Below are 27,433 nucleotides of genomic sequence, written 5' to 3' on the forward strand. Positions count from 1 at the left end.
TTACACCCACTTTGCAAGAAACATCGGTTGAGTATCCTCTAAAATAGTAGACATTAATAAATATAGTACAATCTAATTTTTTTAACTCCAAGTGATGTCATATTCTACGTAGAGAACTTCATCACTTTGACAACGTCCATAAATCCTTAGTTTTCTTCCTTTAATCTCATAGTTATGGCGATATGAATATGTTCACATTCAAATCTCATTTCCTAATCACAATCTTAATAATATCATCCCAACATCCGGTTAATGATCGAAACTCCCCTAATTTTCCTAAGACATGCCAAAACTATGTCATCTACGACACACAGATCCCCCTACACCAGCCTAAAACTCTTGTATCACACTCTGGCACCACTGCCTTATTTCTAAACCATTACTTAGCTTACCATTGTGTGGCTTAACATGAAATTTTCTTCTTCGTTTACTGCCACTTTTGGAATGTCGCGTCATTTGTGTTATCACCAACCTGCTTCCAATCTCTCTTAAGTTTCTTTCTTATTATTAAATTCCTCTTTTCCTCAAAAGATCTCATCACTCTAACTATTTGTAACTACTCCAACACTTTTTCTTGACATTTTTTTATCTCAATACCATTCGCTTCACCCCATCTAATTTTTTTTTCCATTAATGCATATCATACATAACCTCGTCTTGAGTTCCAAAGTGTCACGTGGAACTCAACAACATGATTTTCTCTTAGTAATTTTAACTTCTTAATTTCAAATGTAAGATTCCTTTTGTCACTAATCCATTACTCATTATCCTTGTGATTAAAGATTTCCAACTGCGAGATTAGTCTCTTTCCACTTATACCACTTCTTAAATATCGACATTAAATCCGAGCGCAACCACATCATATATAGCATACACTATTGATGTAATGATCAATCTCCTTCTCATTTCCTATTGAGGTATGTCATTGTAGTCCTTCTTACTCCTGTTAACTTTGATCAATTAAATAACGAAGTTTTCAACCTCTCTATTAAAATGCGAGTTATCTCCCTCGTTCTTTGATCGCGTATGACTTTAATCTTCCTTTGAGACTACTTTTTTTTTATGTTACAAATCCAAAGACCCTTATACTAGATCTTCCTCTATCATCTAAAAATTTACAACTTCAAAATTTCAGCAACCAACCACCTAGAGTTGTTTCCCCAAGATATCATGGCATCTATCTTGTCAATTGCAAACCACATCCTTAATTACTGTGACAATCCAAATATTGTAATATTCTTTTATAACACGAACCAATATTTTCTGCATAAGTTCTTGCTAATCATCTTGGTACATCTATTCACTCATCGATTTTCTTATTCATTTCTAACTTTTACTAAGGTACCAACCGACAGAATTCCGGCGATCTAACACTCTAAAGAATTATTCCCCCAAATTCCTAGTAAATCTCCAAACATTGTCGTCCATGACTTGAATAATTTCACCCTTGCCCATTCCAACTCTTCTGATCACTTAAAATCTTGGTGTTAGTTGTACCTTTTTCTCATATAAACCTTTTTACTCACTATCTCCCGAACTACGTATAGATCATCACTTATCTAAGTAATACTTTGTATATTACCTATAATCATCACATGATTCTTCCTTAATACATTTAATTACATATCTAACATAAGAAACTAACTTTAACCTTTCAGGTACATTCCAAAAGTATAACTGTTGTCTAACTTCCCTGGGTCGATCACTTTTAACGCTCAACACCCATTTTCTTCTGAGAGAGACGCTCCATTTCTATCCGAGTATTCTAATTGTTTCCAATCGACATCCATAGTTACTCTTCACTTCCAAATAGATGTCATCTAATAAATATTTAATAACCTTCATCTTATCTCATTCCGAACTTACCGAAATGAACATCCAATATTTTTTTATCAAAAGGTCCCTTAGTTCAGATTCTCACTTGTAATCCTTTCTAAGCTCAACTTCCACTCGTCCCTGCTCAACATCTCTAAGTGATGAGAACAACACAACTTCTAATCTATAGAGTTACTAAAGTAATACCTTTTTATTTTCACTTGATTCAATCTCGTCCTTTCTAAACCAACAATTCCAAAGAATTCAGAGACACATATCGACCAAAGTCGACTGATGCTCTAGGGTTATAATTATCCTTCTTGCTGAAGTACTATAGGGTACATTAACTTCAGTTAAGAAATAATCGATTACCTAAGCATATATCGTGCTTGACTCAAGACACAAATCACATAACACATAACATATACGACTCTGAACATTTATTCCCACTAAACCCGACACTTGATCAGCTTAGAACACCCGACACATAACCCCATGGAAATCTAGGCCAAAGCTCTGATACCACAATGTAACACCCCGATTTTTAACATCGATAGTGTATTTTTTTTCTTTTTAAAACAACAAAGTCTTTGAAATATGATCATCTTTCACTACAAGAAAATTAGGGTTTTACGACACAAAAATTACGACTGTTACTTGATAACCGTCGTAACTCTAATATAGAGACGTGTGTCACGACAGTATACACCTACCGTCCTTACATTTTAAAAGAAAATATTAAATATGACGACGGTAATCATTAAACCGCCCTAAAAATATGTTTACGACTGTCTTTAAACCGCCCTTAAGTTTACATCACGACGGTACAACAACTGTCGCCGCCTAAACCCTAGTAACACACACGCTGCAACCTAAAAACTCATCAAAGGTCACGACGGTAAACCAACCGTCGCCCCTTATTACTGAAAAATTATGAAAGGTCACGACAGTGACCTACCGTCGCCCCCCCTAAAAGTTTCCTTTCATGCTATTTTGCCAAAAATTTATCAAAGGGCTATTTTCACTTTCACATCTACAAATCCATTCAGTAAGGTTTGCTTCCAAATTTTATATTTAGAATACCTCGCGTTGTGAATCGATTCAGAGTTAGGTTCGCTTCCAATTTTCAGATACATAGCGGCATAAAATCTACAAGGTTGAGCGGCATCTCTCTTTTTTTTTTCATATTCAGAGTTAGGTTTGCTTCCAATTTTTATTTTCAATCGATTAAGGCTATATGGTAAAATTTGTACTCTTTCATCTTCTACGATTTTAGATTTTTGTTTTAGGAATTTCTAATCTGATTAATACTTTTTTGTTTGGGACTCTCGTTTTTTTATTAGGGTAAAAAAGTTCCTCCTTTGGATTTTTAGGGTTAGAACGGTGAGTAATATCTGCCATCCTCCAATTAAATTTCCCACTCAAAACCATCAAAATTCCTCCTCCAATTTCTAAAACGCAGCTGAAACAGAAACGCGGCTTAAAGGAAAACTCAAAGGAACTTGGAACCAACTCTCTTAATCGGAAGACACAAACCAACTTGGAACCAGTGTTCTCAACAGGAAAACACAAACGAAAATCTTCAAGGATACTCAAGAGGTCAGCCTAAGTTTCTTCTCCTTTTGGCTCTGAAATCCTGAAACCCAAAAATTTCTAACATCATGCTTCTTACTCGAGTATGAGGTTTATGAAGAACCTACCCATTGGATTCTTCAACTCCCTGACTGCAAATTGTATGTTAATTTTTGTTTGTTATACACCTTGTGATTGGATTGGTGATTACTTCATGGATATTATTCATGATTAGTTGACAAAATATGTTGCTTGAGGAACTGTGTTAGGTTTAATATGTTCGATAATTAAGAGATTTTTGTTGGTTATTCAATTATGCATTTCATTATATGGTTAGTGGTTTGATTTTTCTATGATAATATGTCTGGGATTCATAACTTATGACTATGACTATTACTATGATTATGATTATGGCTTTTTGTATCAATTTTAGTTCGGTGAAATTGATATAGATGATTCTTTAGTTGCGGCGAAAATGGCCGGTGCTGAAGAAATTATGTAATGGTTACTTTTGTTGTACTGCATGGGGTGATCTTGTTAGAATGATTTCTGAGTTAGTCACTTAGAAGAAAGGTAAATTTGACCATATTGTTATAGAGACTACTGGTAAGTATCTAAGCAAATTAAGAAGTTCTACATTGGTGTAGATTATAATTGTGTAATGGATCCACTTGTTACGGTTTTAGTGCTTGGTGAGATTTTATTCATTGTATTTCTATAGGTTTGGCAAATCCAACACTGATAATCTAGACCTTTTATATTGAGGAGAATATTTTCAATGAGGTTGTCGCTTTAGTTGATGCAAAACATGCTGAACTTCATCTTGACGAGGTTATAAGCCAAAAGGTATGGTCAATGAGGCAGTAGAATAGATTGCTTATGCCGATCGAATAATTGTGAATAAGGTGTACTCAAATAATAAGGCAGTGAGGAGTAATTTTTTTGTAGGCGCGAGCAAGGTTCTTGGTAAATACTAAAGTGTACTTCCCCTCATCTGCATTTGTGCATTCACGAAATCCTCACACCTCACATGGGAGCTACATCATCAGGTTCAAGCTCGTTATTTTCATGGTTTTTTTTGGCTCTTCCTGTATTTATTTTCTATTAAATTTTACTTTTTAAGCAAATACTAATTTGTTGTAGCAAGGTTCGGTTTTGATTTTTCATCTTTCAATGTTGGACTTGGATAATTAACTATCAACTAGCATAAAACTTATGTATGCTTTAGTTACCATTATATAAATGCAAATTTATTTCATTTAAGTTGGTGACAGATACTTTCTTTTGTTAGAATAAGTAACTAGATTACAATATTTACATATTTGATTTGTACTTGTGCAAAACTTAAGTGATTAAAGTCAAATTTTACAATTTCACCTACACCAATATATGAGCTGTTTGTTTATTTTTAACACTTAAGTTTTGTTTTTGAGTATGTGATTTTGCTATGAAAAATTATTAAATTTAGTTTTAAAGAAATATAGTTCACTATTAACTTCCTGTTATTTCGATACCTTTGAAATATTAACATAATTGTAAAGTTTGTGTAAGATTTGTGCATTTCAAAATAAAGTTAAGTTGTCATTTAACTAAAACATATTTGAAATTTAAGTTATGTTGCATTCCAATATTCATTGCAATTACCCATCGCATTACAATATTTGAAAGTAAGGAATATGAAACCTAGTTTCAAAGGTGATATGATCATTCACCATTTACTTTTGAAAGAGTTTGCAGGAATTCTTTATCCTTTATGTGTTTTAATATCCCATATATTTTAGTGAGTTTATTCTAAACAATTGTTGTGATAACATTGAATTGGTTTTTTTTTGTAGTGACTTCATATACATGTTCATACTAGGCATCTCTCGTGTGGCATATACATCTCTGACCGTACCTTCGAGAGGAGACAACATAGGACTTCTAGACAAGTTGCTAGCCAAACTGAATATCGGGGCATTTGAACTTAAACTAAGTTCATGTTAAAATTTCCTTAATAATTAACAAATATGCTTTGTTGATGAATCTAGTAGCAAGGAGTTTAGAGGAATTGCAGTCAGATAGAATTTTAAGTACTTATTGGTGTTTTAATCTTCTTAGAACTACACTTGTTGCATCGACAGTTTGTTTGGCTGCGGAGCCAATGCATCTCTTTTTTCATCTTTTATTACCAACGAAGCTCTCTTTGTAGCTACTATCATCATAATGTGTTTTTAGTTTACAAGTTTGGTAGAAAAACATTCTTTCTATGGAGCTGCATTAGAAATTTTATCGTTACAATTGTTTCATGTTAATTATGGATTTTGATGTATTCTTTAACTAAGTTATGTTTGATCTTGAGAAATATGAGAAATGTCTATGTATTTAGTTATTGAATTTCGGAGATCATATTTGTTTCAATATATTTTGAATGTACTAGTTAACATTTAATCATTCATTAGTTTTTATAAAATTAATATATTTAGCGGGGGTTAGAAACCTCCATAATTTGTTTTAAAATTTAATATAATATAAATAACGACGGTTTAAAACCGTCACAATTAGAATTGGAAAAAGAATTCGAACTGAAATTCACGACGATTTGTAACTGTCTCTACTTGAAATTTACGACAGTTTCTTACCTGTCGCAATTATTAACGACAGTAGCAGTGGCGGTTTTAACAACAGTCGCAATACACCCTGGCGACACACATTTCCGCGACAGTTACCCAACAGTCGCGCCTTGCAATTTATGACAGTTAAAACCGTCGTAAACTGCCAAAACTAGCTGTCGCAATTTGCAAATTTTCTTGTAGTGTTTAAAACAAATCAGAGTAAAGTTTTGTAAGACAATGATCATAATACAACACCTCTTTTACAAATTGTTTTCTCAATTAAAGGTTTAAGAACACAATTAAACATATTGTTTAAAAGAACATAATGACAACCTGTCTAGATCTTTTCCATAACTAGGACCAAAGAAATGCCCAAGGTTATAAAATATTAGACTACTTGAATATATTTTCTTACAAAGTATTTGACAACAAGTGAATGTCAATACCAATTACACATTTAAGCATTAAGCTTCAACAACAAACTTACCAATAATAGACATGGACAACACTCTGAAACATAACCCTAAGCTGATCTTGAATTCCAAGCCAAGGATGACTTAGTACAAATGACTCACTATGACATTAAGTCTTGAAGTTTTCAATCGCCAAAGTCATTCACATATTGCAAGTCTTCACCACACCTTGATACCCTAATTATTATGATTCCTAATAACCTGGGGGCGTTCAGCCCATTCAATAATAATAGTAGAAGGTCACGATCTAAAAATAGCATATACGAAAGAATACACACATGCAAGTAATACATGGTATACAACAGTTACAATATTTATTTCAACAAATAAAGTAATGCACAAAAATACAAATGCAGACTCTACATGGGTCTGATCCCCCTAACCGGGTTCCTCACATGCTTGAATTCCGGAATTTAACCTCTCCGCAGAGAGTCGTGGCCTCTTTCCACTAAAAAGGTTCTACCTCACTAAAAGTGATCCCAACAGACACCGAGGTACTGCCTCACTAGAAGTGATCCCAACAGAAACCAACTCAATAAAATCCCGCAGGATTAGGTGGGCTCGTCCTCTAGAGTCCTCACCCGGTGCAGTCCTCTCGACATACACGCAACTATGATATGCATGAGCACATATATGCAAATGCATCATAATATTTCTCAATAGTCAATTCATATATTCAACAAATCATATGAACTTACATAATCTTCACATATGTAATCATAACCACAAGTCAATTCATATATTTTCAACAAATCATATGAAACACATTCTCAAGTTTAACATCACAGCAGAAACACACATCCCCAACCGGGCACACAATCATTCATACCAGCACATATGCATTCAATCATATATAATATCGTTAGAAAGTGCCCTTACCTTAGCATGCGACAAACACATTCAACTTACGCTACATGAGAACGGTATGTCTCTCTTGACGTGGTGTCTATCCAGTTCACACTTTCAACCTTTTAAAATACACAATTTAATTAAGTTAACACTAACCCAATTACATCCATAATTAAGACTCTATTTTGGCCACTTACCTAATCAATTAAAATTATCGTTTTACTAACTAATCATTTTATATTAAAAAGAATATATCATTTCAAATAAAAAATAATTTTTCTCTTAGAAGAGTAATAAAATATTAATGCAAGAAGTTCTTAACTCACTAGTTTAAATTCATTTATTATTTTTAGCAATCTATTGTATCAAATAGTTTGATTATACTTTACATAAAATCATTGTCTAACAACCATAAATATATAAATAATTAAATAATATTTGATTGAAAACTAAAACAAAATTATCATTACTTATACCTTTAAAGCACATAACTTTCGAAACAAAAAAATTTATATTCCTTTTATACTAAAAATTTCAATTGTAAAAAAATTCAACACATAAACTCAAGTCATTTTTACAGAAAAACAAGTTATTATCCTTTAAAATATAATATTACCATCTTTAAAACAATAATGAATTTAACTCATCCCAATACAATTTTAACTTTAATCAAGTTTAAAGACAAAACAAAATTATGATCACCCAACGGATCTAAAATATTAATATATTTAGTATTTGATTCTAAAGATATAATTTTCAAATTAAAACAGATTTGATATCCTTATACATATGTTACATAAAATTGGACTAAGTGATAATGAATTAAGTTAGTTCTTTTTGATCATACAAGTATAAATTTTAGTTATAAATTAAACTCACTATTTTCAATCAATTTAATAAAAGTAATTCAACAAAAATTAGAGCAGTGAGTCCTTCTTTTCCAAAAAAAATTAATCCAACGGTTTGTTAACTAAAATTGCAAGAGTATTAAATATCATTTATTTACATATGTCGTTACGTGTATATGTACAATTCTAATAAGTTTAATTTCCTCTTTTCTTTTCAACAAAAGTTATTAAAATAATCAACATTTTTTAAGTAACAAGCAGAAAATATCTTCAATAAAATATATGACTAGTAATTTCTTTATGGAACTTTTTAAAACTCTCATCAAGATTGGCCAACTAAGATAATATAAAAGAGGAAAAAATATTTGGTTACCTCAAGCTTTAATCTTTTCTTTAATCATCTCTTAAATTGATCTACTAAAACTCTCTAAAAGATCATTCAAATCTCACAAGGTATATATGTAAAATGCAAGAAGAAGAAAAATATGAAGAGTGGAGGAGGGAGGTTCGGTTAACATAGAAGAGGAGAAAGACAATGTGAGAGGTGTTGATCATTGTTTTCTTAAATAGAGAATGTGAATGAATTATGGCCATTTGATCAAATGCTAAATCCATGTGTATTGAATCTCAACCCTTAATTCTCTCTACTCACAAACATTTTAATAGTAATAAAACAACTAAAAATACAACTAAAAATATCTGGATATTTTAGTTACCACTTGAAAGTGATGCTTAATAATTTTCTTAAGAGATGCCGTGATGCTAGGTAAGGAAAAGACCTAGATTATATCATAACACACACAAAAAAATACCCGGAATAAATAACAGTTGGACGCGTGTTTTATTAAAAAATAAAAATAAATATATTAAAATGATTCATGCGGAACGAATTTTAATAAAACAGACTGAAAATGATCAAAATCTTAAATAAAAAAATATCCGGTGAAACAGACTTTGACAGGTAAATTTATGACCGTAAATGTCGTCGAAAAAATAAAACGAACTTACCAACACGACCTATGTGCAACATGGATTAATAAAATAATTTGGTACATGTAAAAACTCGAAATATTTTGTCTGGGGTGCAGTTACCGTGCATAGATAAAAATCTATGCACCATGCATAGATTATTATGGACCCTTGGATCAAATTCTAGACATGAATTGTTATTACTCAATACTCACCACTCAATACTCAATACTCAATATTCATTACTCAATACTGGATTTCCAATGACTTATGTAGGCTTATGCACGGTGCATAAGGAAATTCTTATGCATATTAGCCAAAGCCTTTTGTCTGCTAATTATTCACACGGTGTCGAATCACTTCAACCGGTCAGTTTGTAAAACTCCTATTTAAATTTTGACGCAATAACAATATTTTGCATGGATAATTAAAACTAGGATAAAGCTAACATGTGCCCCAAGGGCACATGTTAAGAAACCTAAATATAGTAAATTTGTATTGCAAAATGTAATAAATACATTAAATTTAAACTTTTTATGAAAACAATGCACAATTTTTAAGAATTGTTTTCTTCATTTAGCTCTTAACATGTGCCCTTAGAGCACATGTTAGCATGACCCTTAAAACTATAAGAACATGATGCTATTATTCATAGAATTTTGGTAGCACTTCGGCATGGTCTCTATAACGTTGTGTTATTTATAGACAATTATATAAAAAATCGATAGAATAAAATAGCATAATACTATTTAATATTCTCAAATTCTAATTATTGTTAATGTACATTTTCGGGTCTTACAATCAACATCCTTAGATCAACTTCTGTTGAAACTTGTTACAACATATAACATACTAAGTTCTAAAAATAAATACAAAGAGAACCTGTCCAGCGAAGAAACAAAACAACTAACTACAGAGAAAAAAAACAATGCAAGAAAATCCTAACCACGACTAGCAAACAAAAAACAGACATAGAAAAACCACGCCAACTATTTAGCTGAATTTACACATTCTCGCAAATAAAAGCTAAGAAACAAAACAACTAACTACAGAGAAAAAAAACAATGCAAGAAAATCAAACTATTATATATAAACAAGATAAGTAATAAGTAAAAAAACACGACAGTGATTAGATATTGAACAAAAAGGGTATTGAGAATTGGAAGAAAAGTGGTGAGAAGTGAGAACCTTGAAGATGTCTTTGACAGGGGTAGCGGAGAATTTGGATTCAACACCTTCGTCCCAAGAGCGAGCTTTCTGTAGAGAAACATTGGATGCGGCAGAGAGGATATCAGTTCCAGTTGCAACCTTTGCGTAGGATCTGATTCCATGAAGAACTGAAGACAGTGATTTTGTGGTTGATGAGGAACGAAGTCGGTTGATTACAGAGGTTGCCATTGGTAGATTCTCTGAGGTTGTGGTTAGAAATGTGATGTGATGGAACAAACCAGATCTGTTACATTTGAAAACATTCGGTTCTGTTTTATTATTATTATTGTTACTGCTCGTGGAGCACGGAGATTAACTATGAGAATATAATAATATCGTTAGATAATATTGTTACATTTTTTTATATTAAAAGATTTTATAATCGGAAAAATAATTTATGGTAAATTATGCATACTCTTTGTAAGTTAAGTTAATATTATTTTAACTTGGAAACTAGTTTAGTTGAAACTCTAGTTGTTTTTTTTTTTTTTTAGAAGGCAAGGAAATATATATTAACGGGAGAACTAAGGGGGTTCTCCAACCCGAATACACCGAAACTCAACCAAAAAGAAAAAGAAAATTACTAACCAATTATCATTACGAGAGAAAATATAACGGTTCCTTACAAAACTCGTAAAAGGAATAATTGGGATGAGTAATATTCCCGCAAAAAGACCACTTCTACACTAAAAGCTTAATGTTCCAAACGGTATTGCCGACATTCCAAGGGTCATTCCGGAAGCAAACTCCATTTCTAACCAACCAAATAGCCCAAGTTATCGCTAACCACAACCCCCAATTTCCTATCTTTCACCATATTCACATTAAAAAATGAGTGCCATTCCATAAAAAGCGCAAAGCACTCAACAAAAATACTATCCCCTTTACCAACCCAAACCGCTATATCGCGCCAAATCTTCCTCACCACCCCACAATTAAAAAAGAGATGATTCAAGTTTTCCAAACAATCACCACAAAATGTACATAACGAATTCTCTAAAGGAAGAACAATACCTCTAATAGCCAATTGATCCTTAGTTGGAAGTCTATTGCGAAATAACCTCCACCCAAAAGCTTTAATCTTAAACGGGACATCCATCTTCCATATCAAGCTAAAAACACCATCATGGACATTAGGAGGGCCGTATGGAATCCGGTAAGAATCAAAAAATTCGTAACACGAAGATACCGAGAAAGTCTTATCCGAATTACCATTCCATTCCACCAAATCTTTGCCCACTTTCCAACCATTAAACTCCTCCACTCTATTTTTCATTCTAACCATGTCTTCTAAAACCTCGTCCATTTCCAAAAATAAATCGGAAATACCAAAGTTACTCCACTTCCAAATACCTTCCAACCATCCACCCATCGCCGCAACCGATACTTTTTTCAACCGGGAAACCTCATATAAAACCGGAAAATCATCTCTCAATGAAATTCCATTAAGCCACTTGGATTCCCAAAAAGGGGTATTAAAACCATTATGAACAACAAAGCTAGTTCTTTCAACAAAAGGATCCAAGATGAAAGGAGAACTAACCTTAATCAAGTCCTTCCACCAAAATGAACATGTAGACGACACTTTTTCTTCCTTATCAAGGCAAAACACTTTAGAAGATAAATCTCCATATCGCGCCTTCAAAACATCTAACCACAAAGAATTTTCCCCTTGTAGAATCCTCCATCTCCACTTGTTTAAAAGAGCCACATTAAAAAAAGATATATTTTTAACTCCCAATCCCCTTTCTACCGGTAAAGTGACATCCTCCCACCTCACCCAATGAATTCTCCTCTTTTCTTCCACACCACCCCATAAAAACTTACTTTGTATAGTGTTAAAACTTCTCACAACTTTTTTTGGCATTTTGTAAAAAGACATAGTGAAAATTGCCAAGGAACTAAGAATTGACTTTAAAAGAGTAATTCTCCCACCAAAGTTCAAAAAGCGATTCGTCCATCCTTCCAACCTTCTCCTCATCTTTAATAAAAGTGGCTTCCAAGTTTCTTCCTTTCTTGGATTATAACCAATCGGTATTCCAAGAAAATAGAAGTTACTCTCCTCCACCTTACAAGAAAGAAAAAAAGATGCCGCTTCCAAAAAGCCTACATTAGTATTAATACCTATCAATTTGCTTTTATGATAATTAATACCAAGCCCCGAAACAATCTCAAAAGCCCGGAGCGCCGCTTTAATAGCCCAAACTTGTTTCCAACTACCTTCTCCCACAATTAAAGTATCATCCGCAAATTGTAAAATATCCACCGAGCAAGATCCCTTAAAAACAAATCTTTGAAACTCTCCCACTTCAATAGATTGTCTAATCAACCCCGAGAGACCTTCCGCCACTATGACATAAAGAAAAGGAGAAAGTGGATCTCCTTGCCTCAATCCTCTAGAAACACTAAATTCCTTCATAGGGCTCCCATTAACCAACACCGACATGCTACTAGTAAACACCAAAGAATCCATCCACTTCATCCACTTCTCCCCGAATCCCATCCTTTTTAGCATATATCTCAAAAAACTCCAACTTACTTTATCATACGCCTTTTCAAAATCCACTTTGAAAAGCATACACCTTTTACCTTCTTTTCTTGCAAAATCCACCACCTCATTAGCTACTAAAACACCATCAAGAAGTTGTCTTCCGGGCACAAAAGCACTTTGACAAGTGGAAATAACTGAATTAAGCACAACTTTTAACCTTCCCGCCAAGAGCTTCGCCGCCACCTTATACATGCAACCCACCAAGCAAATGGGTCTATAATCTTCCAACCCGATCGGGTTAGGGGTCTTCGGAACAAGCGTCAAAAAAGAAGATGTGACCGCCTTTGAAATCGCCCTTCCCTCAAACAAATAGTTAATAAACCGAATGAAATCAAACTTTATAATATGCCAACACTTTTTTATAAAGAGAAAAGAGTAGCCATCCGGACCCGGGCTTTTATTTCCACCACACGCCCACACCGCCTCCTTTATCTCCATTTCAAGAAAAGGTCTTTCAATTCCCTCCGCCTCCTCACTACTAATAGAATTAAAAGAAACACCTTCCAACAAAGGTCTAACCTCCTCCGGTTCAACAAACTTTTCCCCGAAATATTTGAAAACCGCTTCTTTAATATCTACAACCGAATCTACCATTCCTCCCGGTAATCGAATAGGACCAAGATGATTACGCCTTCTTCTTTGTTTCATAACATTATGGAAAAAACCGCTATTCGAGTCTCCCTCTTTTAACCAAGACAATCTAGACTTTTGAAGAATCAAATTCTCCCTAATCCTCAAATTTCTCCAAAAACTACTACAAGCTTCCTTTCTTAAATAAAAGTTATCTTCAAAAGATAAAGAAGAAAGATTAGAAATAGATACCAACCTTTCATCGGCCTTGTTCATGACACGAACACCTTCTTCCATATCAAGATCAAACTTCCCAAAAACCTCCTTGTCCCACCTTCTAAGCTTGTCTTTTTAGAGCCTAAATTTCTCTTTAAGGACGAAATCACCTCTTCCTTCCACCTTCAAACTCATCCATTCCTTTTCGACAAACGGAACAAAAGAGTCAAGAGAAAACCATTCATTGTTGAACCTAAATGGTTTAGGACCCCAATTGCAATTGTCTTTACAAAGCCAAATAGGACAATGATCCGAAATATCTCTATCCCCAATTATTTGACGAACCACTTCCCACCTTTCAACCACCTTGCTAGATAAAAGGAACCGATCTAATCTACTCATCGATTTTCCATCCCCGCTAAACCAAGAAAACTTTTTTCCTTTGCAAGGAATATCCACCAAACCGCTTCGATCAATAAACTCCGCAAAAAGATCCGAATCTCTTTTGCTTGCCGATGAAGCCCTCCCTTTCCTTTCTCTACTATTTTTCGTAGCATTAAAATCGCCTCCTATAATCCACTCACCATCTTTGAAAGAATCCATCAAATTCAATAAAACATTCCACATAGCTTTCTTCTTATTCATATCACATGAAGAGTACACGTTTACCACATAGTATAATTCTCCTTGCCAATTAATATGGATCCCCAAAAATCCCTCTCCTCTAAAACTACTTAACACCTCCACGCAATCTTTCTTCCAAATGGTAAGGATCCCCCCCCGATCTTCCCAAAGAATTTGAAAAAGAAAAATCCACCTCCGAAGAACTCCAGAAACTCTTGGCCAACTCATCATTCATATTTGAGATCTTCGTTTCTTGTAAAAAGAAAATAGCCGCTTTTCCTTTAGAGATTAAAGAATTAATCCTTCTCCTCTTGAGTGCATTCACTCCCCCTCTAATGTTTAACGTTCCAATAATCATTGAGTAACATTGGTTATTTCCTTCCTTACCGATCCCTCTTGAGCTTGATGACTTCCATCTTTCTCCAAACTCACTATTCTACTAATTAGCTTGTTCCGACCCTCCACATCGACCATCCCCAAAGCCACTATAGCTTCCCACAATTTGTCGCCTAATTTCAAATCCACAAAATTCCATTGTCTCAAGTTGCTCCGGTGAATGTCCGATTCCTCCTTTTGGTATCCATAACATACGGAAGAATTTCCACCACTGTTGTCCAAAGACCCTGCCATTTTAATCCTCATACTACCACCAATTTCTCCCTTACTATAAACCTTACCACCCATCCCCTTTAAGGATTTGAATTTCACCTTCTTAGTGGAAGTGCCACACTGTTTTTTTCGTTTATCACTGTCTGCTGCCTGCGGAACTGCCCCACCTTCACTATTTGATGCTGGCTGCGGAACACCCAAAACAGACCCTTCTACACTAACTGCAGCAATAACCGGACCTTCCCTTCCATCACTGTCTGCTACCAGCTGAGGATCACCCGAAACTAACACTTCTTCAAACACTGCATCAATAAGCTTAGCTGCCGAAACTGTTTCCTCTCCACTAACCACAAAACCTCCAGCATCCTTGTATTTTCTCCTCAAAGAACTACCAGCCTTAGCCCCTGTAACCGGTTTCGAAACCCCTCCAGAATATTGAGATTCATTAAATGTGTTCTCCCCACTTTCCCTAGCTGCAACTGCTTCCTTGTTGTTTCTTCTTAACAAACTGACCGCGACCTCCCCATACTCCCTAAAATTGCGTCTTCCTCCTTCCCTCTCAATAGCAGAATTCCGATACAAGGCAAGCGAGTTGTCAAACATTCCATTATCTACTGTTAATCCAGCCCCTACCTTCCCTGTTGAGGCCACAGAGTTACTCCCACCAGGATCCAGCATACCATCTTCTTCAGTACACGGTCTATTCACCTCCGAGTCACCACTCCTATGAATAGGTTCAGTACTATCCTCATAGAATAGAATATCATCATTATCATCTTCCGCCCATCTACCTTCCAGTTCAGAAGAAGCACAACTTGATGAAACTGAGACCGGTAAGCTTGACTTCAACGAAAACTGTCCCATAGCGTCTTCTCGAAGATAAATACAAAAATGACTCCCCCCAACGTCTATCACCATAGATTCCGGAATCTGAAAAGAAATAGGGACATTGATCATCATCCTCGCCACATCGAACACAACCCCTTTTGCCGTGTTCTCATCGATACAGATAAATCTACCCCACTTTTCTGCCAGCGCAATGAAGAATTCAGAATGCCAAACTTGAACCGGAAGCCCGTAAATTCTAATCCACATATCTCTGTTAACGTCCACCATGCCTTCTTCCCATCTATTCACCTCCGAAAACCAATTCCTCCACCAACATTCACCGTCCGCTATTAAATCTTCGATGAAGCCCTCCTCCATCTCCTCGAGCAAACACAAATTTCCACCTAACGGGGATACTTTAACCGCAAAAACACCCTCCATATCAAACTGAGTTTGGATGTTGAAAGCCGATCCCGGAATACACACTTTCCCCACATACGCCTTTGCAAACCTTGCTTTGCGACTCTCGTTAGGTTGAAAGAAAAACGGACTGCAATTAACGTCTTCCTTCACAACACTCTCCGCTGCCTTCCCCACCACCTCCGCAAAGGAAATGCCTTTTCTGTATTCCCCAGCCCAAATCCTATCGCCCCCCTTAACCTCCTTCCTGTCCTTACTCCTATTGAACGAACTATCAAACTTCCCTCCATCCCTACCCCCGCCGCTCTGTTGCCCCTTCTGATACCTTGGCAAGTTCACATGGATTTTCTTCCCAGACATAATGATATTATCTAAACGAACTGCTAACCTCCTTCCATCAGACACATCGATAAATCTAGCAAAACCAAATCTCTTACCTAATCTGTTCCGCCTGGGAGATAGCGCGACCTCCACCACACACCCAATGCAACCAAATAAATCGTATAAGTCTTTCGCTGAAGCCGATTCCGGAAACTCCGAAACATACATCGAGGTTATAACCTTGTTCCGAGACGCCGGATTCAGATTCTTCCCCCCAAACGGGAAAGTATCCCATCTCGGAGATATCCGCTTGGAGTAAGAAACTTAATTAACCATGTTTAATATCAAACTATTATGAGTAATAAGTAATAATGTCAAAAATGAATACTACATTTTTTTTATATATAAACAAGATATATTATATAAAAGGGAGAACTAAGGACAAGACAAAGCCTCACAAAAGAAATTACATACCAATTATAATTTATATAATTGGAATTACCTACACATAGGAGCCACCTCCCGTGGCGCCTAAGTGCATTCCTTTTTTTTTTTTTAATATTTTTTTAACTAAAAAAACTATGTGTAGGGTATTTTTTCACAAATTTTTTCAGCCGTTTCTCACATTTTCTCCCATATTTGCTGCCCTGACTGACTTGCCGATTTTTAAGAGAGTTGATCATGTGTTTTCTCTGTAGTGAAACCTCAGATTAAAAATAAATTTTGGTACATTCACTCCATGAACTTAACCGAGTTGTTGTAACGAAAAAACGATTTTGATAGAAAAGATTCATTCATTAATTAAAAGGTACATTAAAAGCCACTAACAAAAAATAAGAAAACTAAAACATCTAAGAAATTAAAACGGTTAAAACAATGTCATTTGTTCAATGAATCATTCGAGTGCAATCCACGTCGTATTCCACATTCTCCCACCCGCGTTCCCTTTCTCTGATGACAAAACCACCCCTTGTTCTAAGCCTCTTGATACTTCTTATCTCTTCGCCGGGTTGGTACTCCCCTTCCAAAAACCTCAGGAGAGTCCTCTTGAGTTGGGCCACGGAATTGATATTCCAAAACATTACCGGCATGAGGGGTTTCACTGGAGAGTATATGACATGCCCGCTCCTTCTGGGGTAATCTGGTTCATAGTCGAGACGTTTCTTTGGTGGCGGGGGCCCATTTTTCCGATGCGATCCGTCTGGCCTAATGCGAGCTTTCATTGTTGTGTATATGATTGGTGTATGGTGTTTGTGTTTCTATGTATGCATTCAACCCTAGGAGCCCGTAATTTATAATAGTAGTGGATAGAAAAGGAGTACTGTTGCGTGCTGTTTACAAGCACGCCTAAGTTGAATGATAAATGCAAGCACACTGATCAACTCCTGACTTGACGTGACTAGATGAAAGCATGCGTATTTGACTGTCCAAAATACAGACTCACAATATGGGTCATGAAGACAGCTTCGCTACAAGACAAATACATGAGTAGTTGATTTAATTAAAGGTAGTACAAATTCATAACTAGTTGATTTAATAAAAGATAATACAAATAAATAAGTAATACAAATACAAATACATAAGTAGTACAAATACAAATATAAATACATAAGTAATACAAATACAACTACAAAAACATTGGTAGTACAAACACATGACAAACAACTAATTGTTGGTGGAGGTTGCTCCACGATTAGGACAGGTGGCTCCACGAGAGGTGGCTCCTATGTGTAGGGCACCTCCCAAATCTGGTTACCTAGGTAATTTCTCCCAAAACCTGGTTTTTTGGGTAAAATTTTTTTAAACTTGGTTATTTGCATTTTTTCATAATAATAATAATAATAATAATAATACTACTAATAATAATAATAATAATAATACTAATAATAATAACAATACTAATAATAATAATAATAATAATAATAATAATAATAATAATAATAATAATACTAATGCTTATAATAATACTAAAAATAATAATACTAATAATAATAATATTAATAATACTAATAATAATAATAATACTAATAATAATACTAATACTAATAATAATACTATTAATAATAATAATAATAATAATAATAATAATAATACTAATAATAATAATAATAATAATACTAATAATAATAATAATACTAGTAATAATAATAGTAACGTTGTGTTGAAACTTGTTATAACATATAACATACTAAGTTCTAAAAATAAATACAAAGAGAACCTGTCAAGCTAAGAAACAAAACAACTAACTACAGAGAAAAAAAAACAATGCAAGAAAATCCTAACCACGACTGGCAAACAAAAAACGGACATAGAAAAACTACGCCAACTATTTAGCTGAATTTACACATTCTCGCAAATAAAAGCTAAGAAACAAAACAACTAACTACAGAGAAAAAAAAAACAATGCAAGAAAATCCTAACCACGACTGGCAAACAAAAAACGGACATAGAAAAACCACACCATCTATTTATCTGAATTTACACATTCTCACAAATAAGGTACGACTGAAATACCAATCCAACAAAAATAAAAAATCAGGAAATGGGTCAAGCTTTGGGATGCTACCATGTATACAAGGGTGATGTTGCTATAAAAGAACGATTTGGGAGATTTATTGAAGTTTTAGAACCTGGATACCATTGGACACCTTGGTTTATTGGCTATCAGATACCTGGTGTATTATCGATAAGTGTGCAGCAACACGATTTTAAATGCGAGACAAAAACAAAGGTCCTTGTTTTTTTCACTTATAAGAAACCAGCTTTACTTAAAGATTAAGAAAAATAATACTATCATGAACTTGTTCTTTTTCAGGATAATGTCTTTGTCAACGTGATTGCATCTGTACAATACCGCGTTGTGGCTGATAAAGCGTCTGATGCCTTTTATAAGCTCACCGACATAAGGGAACATATCCAATCATATGTTTTTTATGGTATGCTTGATTTTTCTAATCCATTCCATTATTGACATTAGTATTTTCAAATAGTCGTAATAGCGTAGCGGAGTTGCATAAGAGAGTTTGAACCGACCATTAGTTTAACACGATTTTACATTGTGTAAAATTATATCATTTTAAGTTTTTCATGTTGTTTTCTGTTACACCATACTATAGTTGATAATTTAGTGACTTGCTTCATTAAAAGGCTTTGATACTTTTGCATTGATTCAGTTATAAGAGCCAGTGTGTCGAAGTTAGAGCTGGATGTCGTCTTTGAGCAGAAGAATGATATAGCAAAGACTGTCCAAGATGAGCTTGAGAAGGTGTTTATTCGTTTTTTCTTTTCCTCTTTAAATAAAATGTTTCCTCAGTTTGTCATTGATGGTTATAATCATGTTCATTAACAAGTTAACTCAACCTTAATATTTTAGGCGATGTCGACCTACGGTTACGAGATAGTCCAGACTTTCATTATTGATATCGAGCCTGATGCTATTGTCAAGAGAGCAATGAATGAGATCGATGCATGTAATATATTCTAGTTCATGTTCCTCAACAAGAAACCAGTTTGCTTAATAAAGCACTTATATGATAAACACTTATACTTTAAATGCTAAAATTTTAATTGATCATGTCAAATGCGTGAATATTTTAATCTATTTTTTCGATATCATCAACAGCTGCGAGAATGAGGTTGACTGCAAACAAGAAAGCAGAATCAGAAAAGATATTGCAGATAAAGAAAGCTGAAGGTGAAGCTGAGTCCATGTATATATCAGGACTCGGTATAGCTCGTCAACGTCAAACTATCATGGACGAACTAAGCGACAGTGTTCTTGCATTCTCTGAAAATGTACCTGAAACTTCTGCTAAAGATGTCGTGGACATGGTGTTGCTAACCCAATACTTCGACACCATGAAGAAAATTGGAGCATCCTCAACAATTTCATCCGTGTTCATACCACATGGTGCTGTTAGAGACATTGTTGTTCAGATTAGGGATGGACTCCTTCAGCAAAATGCTGCAAATTAATTTATAAGTACTTTTGGAAATATTGTAAATGTTTTTATGAGACTTCATGATGTAAATAATTCTATCACAATAATTAATTCTATTCATCGCATCAATCTCTCTTCACTACTTTTGCATGGTTTTCTATTATACAAAACATTCCAATTCACAGAAATATACTATTCAACCATGCAAAATAAGCTTCTTCAGTAGAGGATTTTAATATATGGTAAATTGTGCTAAAATGAATAATGAATACAAATAGTGTGTGGCTCTTTCCGAGCAGCATTTTTTTTGCGGAAAAAATCCCCCTCTCTCTGATGTTTGGCTCTTTCTTAAATAGTATTAGGGTCTGTGATTCTTTTAGGTTAGATTTAATATTTGTTAGTTATTTTGTGATTTGATTGGAGATAATTAGAATTTGATTTGGGATGAGTTTGAAATTGATTGGGTTCAATGCTAATTAGGGAAGATTTGGAGAACTAATTTATGTTCCTTTTGGAGCAAGATTTGATATGGAATTTTTGTGACAAAATAACAGGAATATAGAATATTTGATTTACCCATTTTAATTCTTTTGATTTTTCCTTAAGTGACAACAGTAGAACTATAAAACTAATACCTAAGAAATTAGAATTAACATTTCTTTTTTTTTTTTTTTGTTTCTTCGTGTTTTAGTAATAATAAGATCACTATAAAACTCTACTTCATACTAAACCTTAAAATATTTAAAAAATTAAATAGTCACTTTAGTTTCTAATAATAATAATAACAAACTAGAAAAATTAATAATAACAAAAAACAGAAACTAATAATTATAATAATGAAAATTAATATTAAAATACTAAGAGTCTAATATTCTAATTTAAACTATATAAACAATACTAATGTTCCTGATAGTATTAATAATAATATCGAATAGTATATATAAAAAATAACTAATAATAAGCCTAGTAACAGTATAGATTAAAATGCTAATACTAATTTCAATAATTATAAAAGTTACTAATTATACCTAAAATTAAAAATGCGTCTAATAACTTAAATAAATAAAATCAAAATGTTATTATTTTTTTTTTTTTGTAATTTTTTGCTTAATAGAATAAAAATAAAAATGATATATATAACAAAGGAAGATGAACTTTTGTTTGGTGGAGATAAAATACAACATGTATTGTTGATCAATGTTGATGTAGTCTAACGTGCTTGTTGCTTTACGGTGGTTGATGCAACCCAGAATTATCCTGGTCCAGATTCTTAGATTGCTTTTGAGATCTTTGAATTTGTTGAAGGGTTGCCCAGAAGTGAAAATTTCTTTGGAGATGAGGGTTAGGTCAGAGTTCTTGTCTTCCATATCCGTACACTTAATATCATTTCCATCATGACGTATGAGTTTCCCAATAAGATCTTCAGTAATAACGATCTTCTTCCCCATTACAGAGGATGTTACTTGATGATTTGAAGCAGATGCATGGATCCAGAATTCTTTTACTAGTTTAGGGAAGACTGGACCAATAAGCATATCGAAGAACTCTCCCCAACCTTTAAACTCAACATCTTGAGTAAGGTCGCATCCATTTTCTTTCATGCTTTCAAAGTCCACCATCATTTCACAGAGAACCTCTAGAGAGTCGATGGGAGTTAGTAGAGTTCTTATAGGTTCGACATATCTCTCTTCAGGGTTGATTTGAGCAACAGAATCATGATTTTGTTGTTATTGTTGAGAAGAGGAAGCCATTGTTCATAAAACTTAGCGTTTTGAAAAGGGGTTTATGGTTTACAAGAAAAGAGGAAAATAGAAATGCAAGAATACTTCAAGTTTTAGAGATAATAGTGAGTGAGTGAGTGAGAGTGAGAAGGATTGTGAAGGTGAAGTGAGGTGAGTATATATATACATCTAGACAACGAAAACAAAACAAAAAATTAATAACAATTAAGTTAATTGTAATGATTTAGAAACAAGTAATGATTTCTGACAAAGGGATGGTGTAAAAGGATCAACTCAAACGTTTTCAGCCATTCAGATTCTGAACACGTGTTCAGCCTCTGATGGTGATCTGTCATTTTTAGGTTGACAGTTGTTGATTTAGAGAACTGCATGATTTAATTCGCATTTTCCATATCTTTTAAGAAAATCTAAAATACTTTTCCTTCTGAGTTATGAGGAATGGTTTGTCAGATGTTCTCAAGAAAATTCGGTGACCAAAGTAAAAGGATTACGATCAGAAATACTTACTTACAATAACTTTGTCAGAGTATTTGGGGTCATTCCTTGTTATGTATGGATTACCTATATTTCCCAGCATTTGTCTTTTTCTATGTTTGATGGAACTTCTGATCCATCAAGAATAAAAGTTCTTCCTTTAGAACTAATGGTTTCAAAGACGATGATTTGTTCTTTCTGATTGTCTTTGAACCCTACATAACCTCCAGATTTAAGTTCCAGACTTTGGAGCATATGCTTTCTTCCCATCATGTGTCGAGAGCATCCGGAGTCTAGGTACCATAATTGGTGTTTCAATCTTGCTGTTAAGGACATCTACAACATAGATTATTTTATCCTTAGGTACCCATATCTTTCTGGGTCCTTGTTTGTTAGATTTTACTAAATTCTGATTTAGTTTAGATTTCTCGCTAGAATTTGAAAGATAAGAGTTGCTAGTATATTTAATATCATGTGTGTGACCATATGTGAAGTGAGAGTTTAAAGGTGTGATTTTTATGATCATATCGTCAAAATGCTTAGGTTGATATTGTTCTTTTCCGTTAGGTTTCACATATCCTATACCTTTTCTAGCAATTCCACTAACACCATATATCATTGAAGCCATGTTGCTTCGATCTAGACTTTTAGCTAAAAGTTTTTGAAAACTGTGATCATATTGTTTTATGACACTATCAGAACTAGTTGAACTTTCTGAGTCAAAGTTTTTCTGATTTTGTTGTAACTCGTTTTTAATAACCGATTTTCACTTTTTATTTCGAAAATATTTTCTTTTAACTCGTAAATTTATGCTTTTAGTTTTCTAGATTCCTCATACTCAAATACTAGACCATGTTTCAGGTTCATGCATTTGATTCAAAGTTTCTAATATTTTTCAAGAGTTTCTGATAAGCTATCTTCTAGTTGAGATCTAGAAAAGTTAGAGAATACCTCTTCTGAGTCTGATTCTTGTTTAGATGGATTGACATCACTTGATATACTGGCCATCAAGGCAATGTTGGCACGCTCATCTTCTGATTCAGATTCTACTCCAGAAGATTCTGAGTCGTCCCATGTAGCCATAAGACTTTTCTTCTTTTCTTTGAAACTCTTCTTTGGTTTCTCTTTCTGAAGTTTGGGACAGTCACTTTCGTAACATAAAATTTCCTTGCTTCTAGACTTTCAATGTCCAGAAGATAATCTATAGTGATCTTATGATCTTCTAGGGTTTCTGAACTTCTTTTGTTTGTGCTTCTAGAGTTGTTGGACCCTTCTAGAGAGAAGAGATAATTTTTCTTCTTCTGATGAGGAACCTCAAGAGTTTTCTTCTTCTGCCTGAAAAGCGTTAGTTTTAAATTAATTTTAGATTTGAGAGCAAGAGACTTACCTTTCTTTTGAGGTCCATCTTCTTCAAGTTCTATCTCGTGACTCCTTAAGGAGCTGATAAGTTCTTCAAGAGATATTGCGTTCAGATTCTTGGCAAGCTTCAAGGTTGTGACCATGGGTCTCCATTTCTTTGGTATGCTTTTGATGATTTTCTTTACATGATCAGCTGTTCAGTATCCTTTTTCCAGAACTTTCAATCCAGCAACAAGAATTTAAAACCTTGAGAGCATGGTCGTTACTGTTTCATCTTCTTCCATTTTGAAGGCTTCGTACTTTTGAATGAGTGCAAGGGCTTTGGTGTCTTTGACTTGAGTGTTTCCTTCATGCGTCATTCTCAGAGAGTCAAAAATGTTTTTGGGTGAATCTCTGTTTGTGATCTTCTCATACTCTGTGTATCAATAACACTAAGAAGGATAGTTCTGGCCTTGTGATGATTTTTGAACTCTTTCTTCTGTTGATCAATCATGCTTTTTATTTTGATCTTATGACCAATTTCATTAACCGGATGTTTGTAACCATCTGTTACCATATCCCAGAGATTAGTGTCATGAGCTAGAAAGAAACTCTCGGTTCTGTCTTTCCAGTAATTTAAGTTCTCTCCATCGAACATTGGTGGTATGCCATTGATTTTGTCTCTATCATCATGGTTATCATTGTTGTTGTTTTTAACTGGTTTCGTCATAGTGTTTTTCTTTTAGGATATTTTTTTGACACAGTTCAGTGTATGCACCCAGAACCAGACGCTCTGACGCCAATTGAAGAAACAAAAAACACAATAAAGGGGATTGGATTGGGTTTTTAAAACAAATTAAAATTTGACATGTTTGGTTATCCTGGTTTGTTTGAACTCAAACTACTCTAGTCCACCCTGTTAAGGTGATTTCACTTCTCTCTTACGAGGGCTTAATCAACTAATCAAAAGTTAGATTACAAACACTTAAACAACCGCTTAAGTCTTTTCAAGAACAACCACAATCCAGATTTCTCAAGGTATTACAATTACAAACTTATAACTTAGTGAGAAAACAAATTGCTTCTGAAAAGCAAAATCAGAACTATGATATATATACACAATATTTTAGCACAATAAAAATTAAGAGATAAAAACGATTGAATAGGTTTTGAGCGCTCTTAGGATTTCGTGCATGAGAGTGGTTGTCCAATTCTTCAACAACGTCTTCTTTATATAGAGTGAAGCTTTAGATCTGTTGAGAGAGACATTTTCTTGTTTTGGAAGTTGATAATTTTGATTTAAGTCTATTTCCAAAAATAGAGATTCTGTCTATTGAGTTTAATTTCCATCTGTTATGGAATATTGCATCGAATATTATGTCATTTATTCTGATATTCTGATCATCATAGTATTGAGTGCAGCTTTGGTGCTTGAAGCGCTTTCTGTATCAGAGATTGAGGATTTTCTTGTTTGTCTTCAGAACTTCTTGTTCTTATAAACTTCCTTTAGATTCTTCGGAACTTCTTGTTCATGTGAACTTTTCTCAACGTCTAGATCTTCTTATTCTTGTAAACCTTTCTCAATGCAGCCTTCTGCTTCTGAGAAACCATTGTCTAGAACATATTATTCTTATAAGCTTCTCTCAATGCAGCCTTCTACTTCTGAGAAATCAACGTTACCTACTTCAGAACTTATGCAATGTAAAGCGTAGGATTAGAGTGCATATTTGTTCTTATCTAAAATTATGTTATCATCAAAACTCTTTCGAAGATGTAGAACCAAACTATATGCTAACATTTCTTCTTTCTGAACCATTATTCGATCTTCCTATTATCACACCAAAATCAAGGCTAGTTGCATTCCTACGAATCCATGTGAGCATACTATCATGATCATCAAACTCTTGCTTGTTATTAAAGTCACCGCCGACATCTACAGCCTGACAAGCCATTTAACATCCGGAGAAACATCGTTTGTAGAAACTAATTCTTTTGAGATATTATCAGGGTGAACCATACCTATTTGTAAACAATAACAAATATAATACAAAATTAAAAAATTTCCGTAAAAAAACATCACAGACATGTTCCGAAGATGTACCTACGAAACATTTTCATCTTCAACACGTTTCCGAGCTGTACCTACGGAAGCAACATTACATTTTTTTACAAAAAATTGATGATGTGAGGAATGTAATGGATAAAGTTGAATCTTTTCCTGGAATTCAGTCTTCTCTTGCTCCCTTTGATTTGTTGCACCAAAAAGATGGAATTTTAAAATGAAAAGTGATATTGATGATGTAGGGTTTTTAGGTTGGTGAAAGGTGAGTGTTGAAGAAGAAAAACAACAATGGGGAAGTGATCATGCTGGTTTAAAGTATATCAGATAGTTCTGGAGCTATATCTACGAAATATTCAGGCGCTAAGACATTCCGTAGATGTATCTATGGAAAAACCCTGAATGATATTAATTTGATGTTTTTCCCAACGATAACTAGTTTAAAATACTACCGTAGATGTAGCTTCGAAAAAACCATATTTTAGCAAAAGAAAGGTGTTTCCTAATGTATATCTTCAAAATCATGGGGCATAGATAAAATTTTGCTAGATGTCTAAAAGTATCAATGAATGGATACAAGTATAGCCTATCAAATGAAATGTTATTGATTGGAAATACTTGCTTTAGTTAGAAAAACACCTTTATTTCCTACACACTAAATTCAGGTAATGATGATTTTAGTATTAATTCTTTTGCAGAAACCTGGAGGAATAATTTTACTTCTTGATGAAGCCTGGTATGTGACTGTCAGTGATTTCACTGTTCATTTAGTATTGCTTTTAGTTTTATAGAAGCTAGATGCATTGCCTTTTAGGATGCTACTTTATTTTATTATCTTAGTTTTTATGGTTGTATGCTTTTTCCAGTTTTTGGTAAGTAGGATATATGCAAGATATAATATCATGCATTACTTGAACTTTGTAGTTCTGCTTGTACAGTTGTACTCATGTTAGCCTTGTTGTGTGAAACAATATGTTTCCTAAGTCTACACATGAAACATTCGCTCAAAAGTTGTACCAGACATTCAAGAACAACAAGCGCTTTATCAAACCGAAACTTTCTCGATCTAATTTCACAATATCTCATCATGTCGGGGAGGTATCGTTACTCTTTTTTTTTTATCACATGTTTCCTTTCACAACCTTTTATTTATTTATTTACTTAAAAACTGTTGCTTGTGATATTTTGTTTGCCTTCTTCTTAACTATTTCTTCTTTGTCTAGGTGACATATCAGGCTGATATGTTTCTGGATAAAAACAAGGATTATGTAGTGGAAGAACATCAGGATCTGATGATAGCCTCAAAATTCTCTTTAATGGCAGGTCTATTCTCCCGCTCTCCAGAAAAATCTTCAAAATCATCAAAATTTTCTTCAATAGGATCTCGCTTTAAGGTATTAATTTATACCAC

The 27,433-nt window shown here is 34.1% G+C and overlaps 1 protein-coding gene and 1 long non-coding RNA gene across 2 annotated transcripts; both read left to right on the plus strand.

Annotated features, from left to right (window-relative positions):
- Positions 1–2,756: 2,756 nt before the first annotated feature.
- On the plus strand, positions 2,757–5,561 carry LOC131600152 (uncharacterized). The gene is made up of 6 exons (XR_009283037.1): positions 2,757–2,971; positions 3,159–3,198; positions 3,287–3,414; positions 4,109–4,233; positions 4,336–4,436; positions 5,223–5,561. It is a non-coding gene; the product is annotated as an uncharacterized LOC131600152 (long non-coding RNA).
- Positions 5,562–18,751: 13,190 nt separating this feature from the next.
- On the plus strand, positions 18,752–20,534 carry LOC131600153 (hypersensitive-induced response protein-like protein 2). Its single transcript, XM_058872361.1, has 5 exons — positions 18,752–19,199; positions 19,284–19,404; positions 19,642–19,733; positions 19,842–19,938; positions 20,091–20,534. The coding sequence occupies exons 1-5, from the start codon at positions 19,011–19,013 to the stop codon at positions 20,441–20,443; spliced, it is 852 nt and encodes a 283-aa protein (XP_058728344.1). The 5' UTR covers positions 18,752–19,010; the 3' UTR covers positions 20,444–20,534.
- The last annotated feature ends 6,899 nt before the right edge of the window (positions 20,535–27,433 follow it).

This window comes from Vicia villosa, linkage group LG4 (genome assembly GCF_029867415.1).
Source record: "Vicia villosa cultivar HV-30 ecotype Madison, WI linkage group LG4, Vvil1.0, whole genome shotgun sequence".
Classification (NCBI taxonomy): Eukaryota; Viridiplantae; Streptophyta; class Magnoliopsida; order Fabales; family Fabaceae; genus Vicia; species Vicia villosa.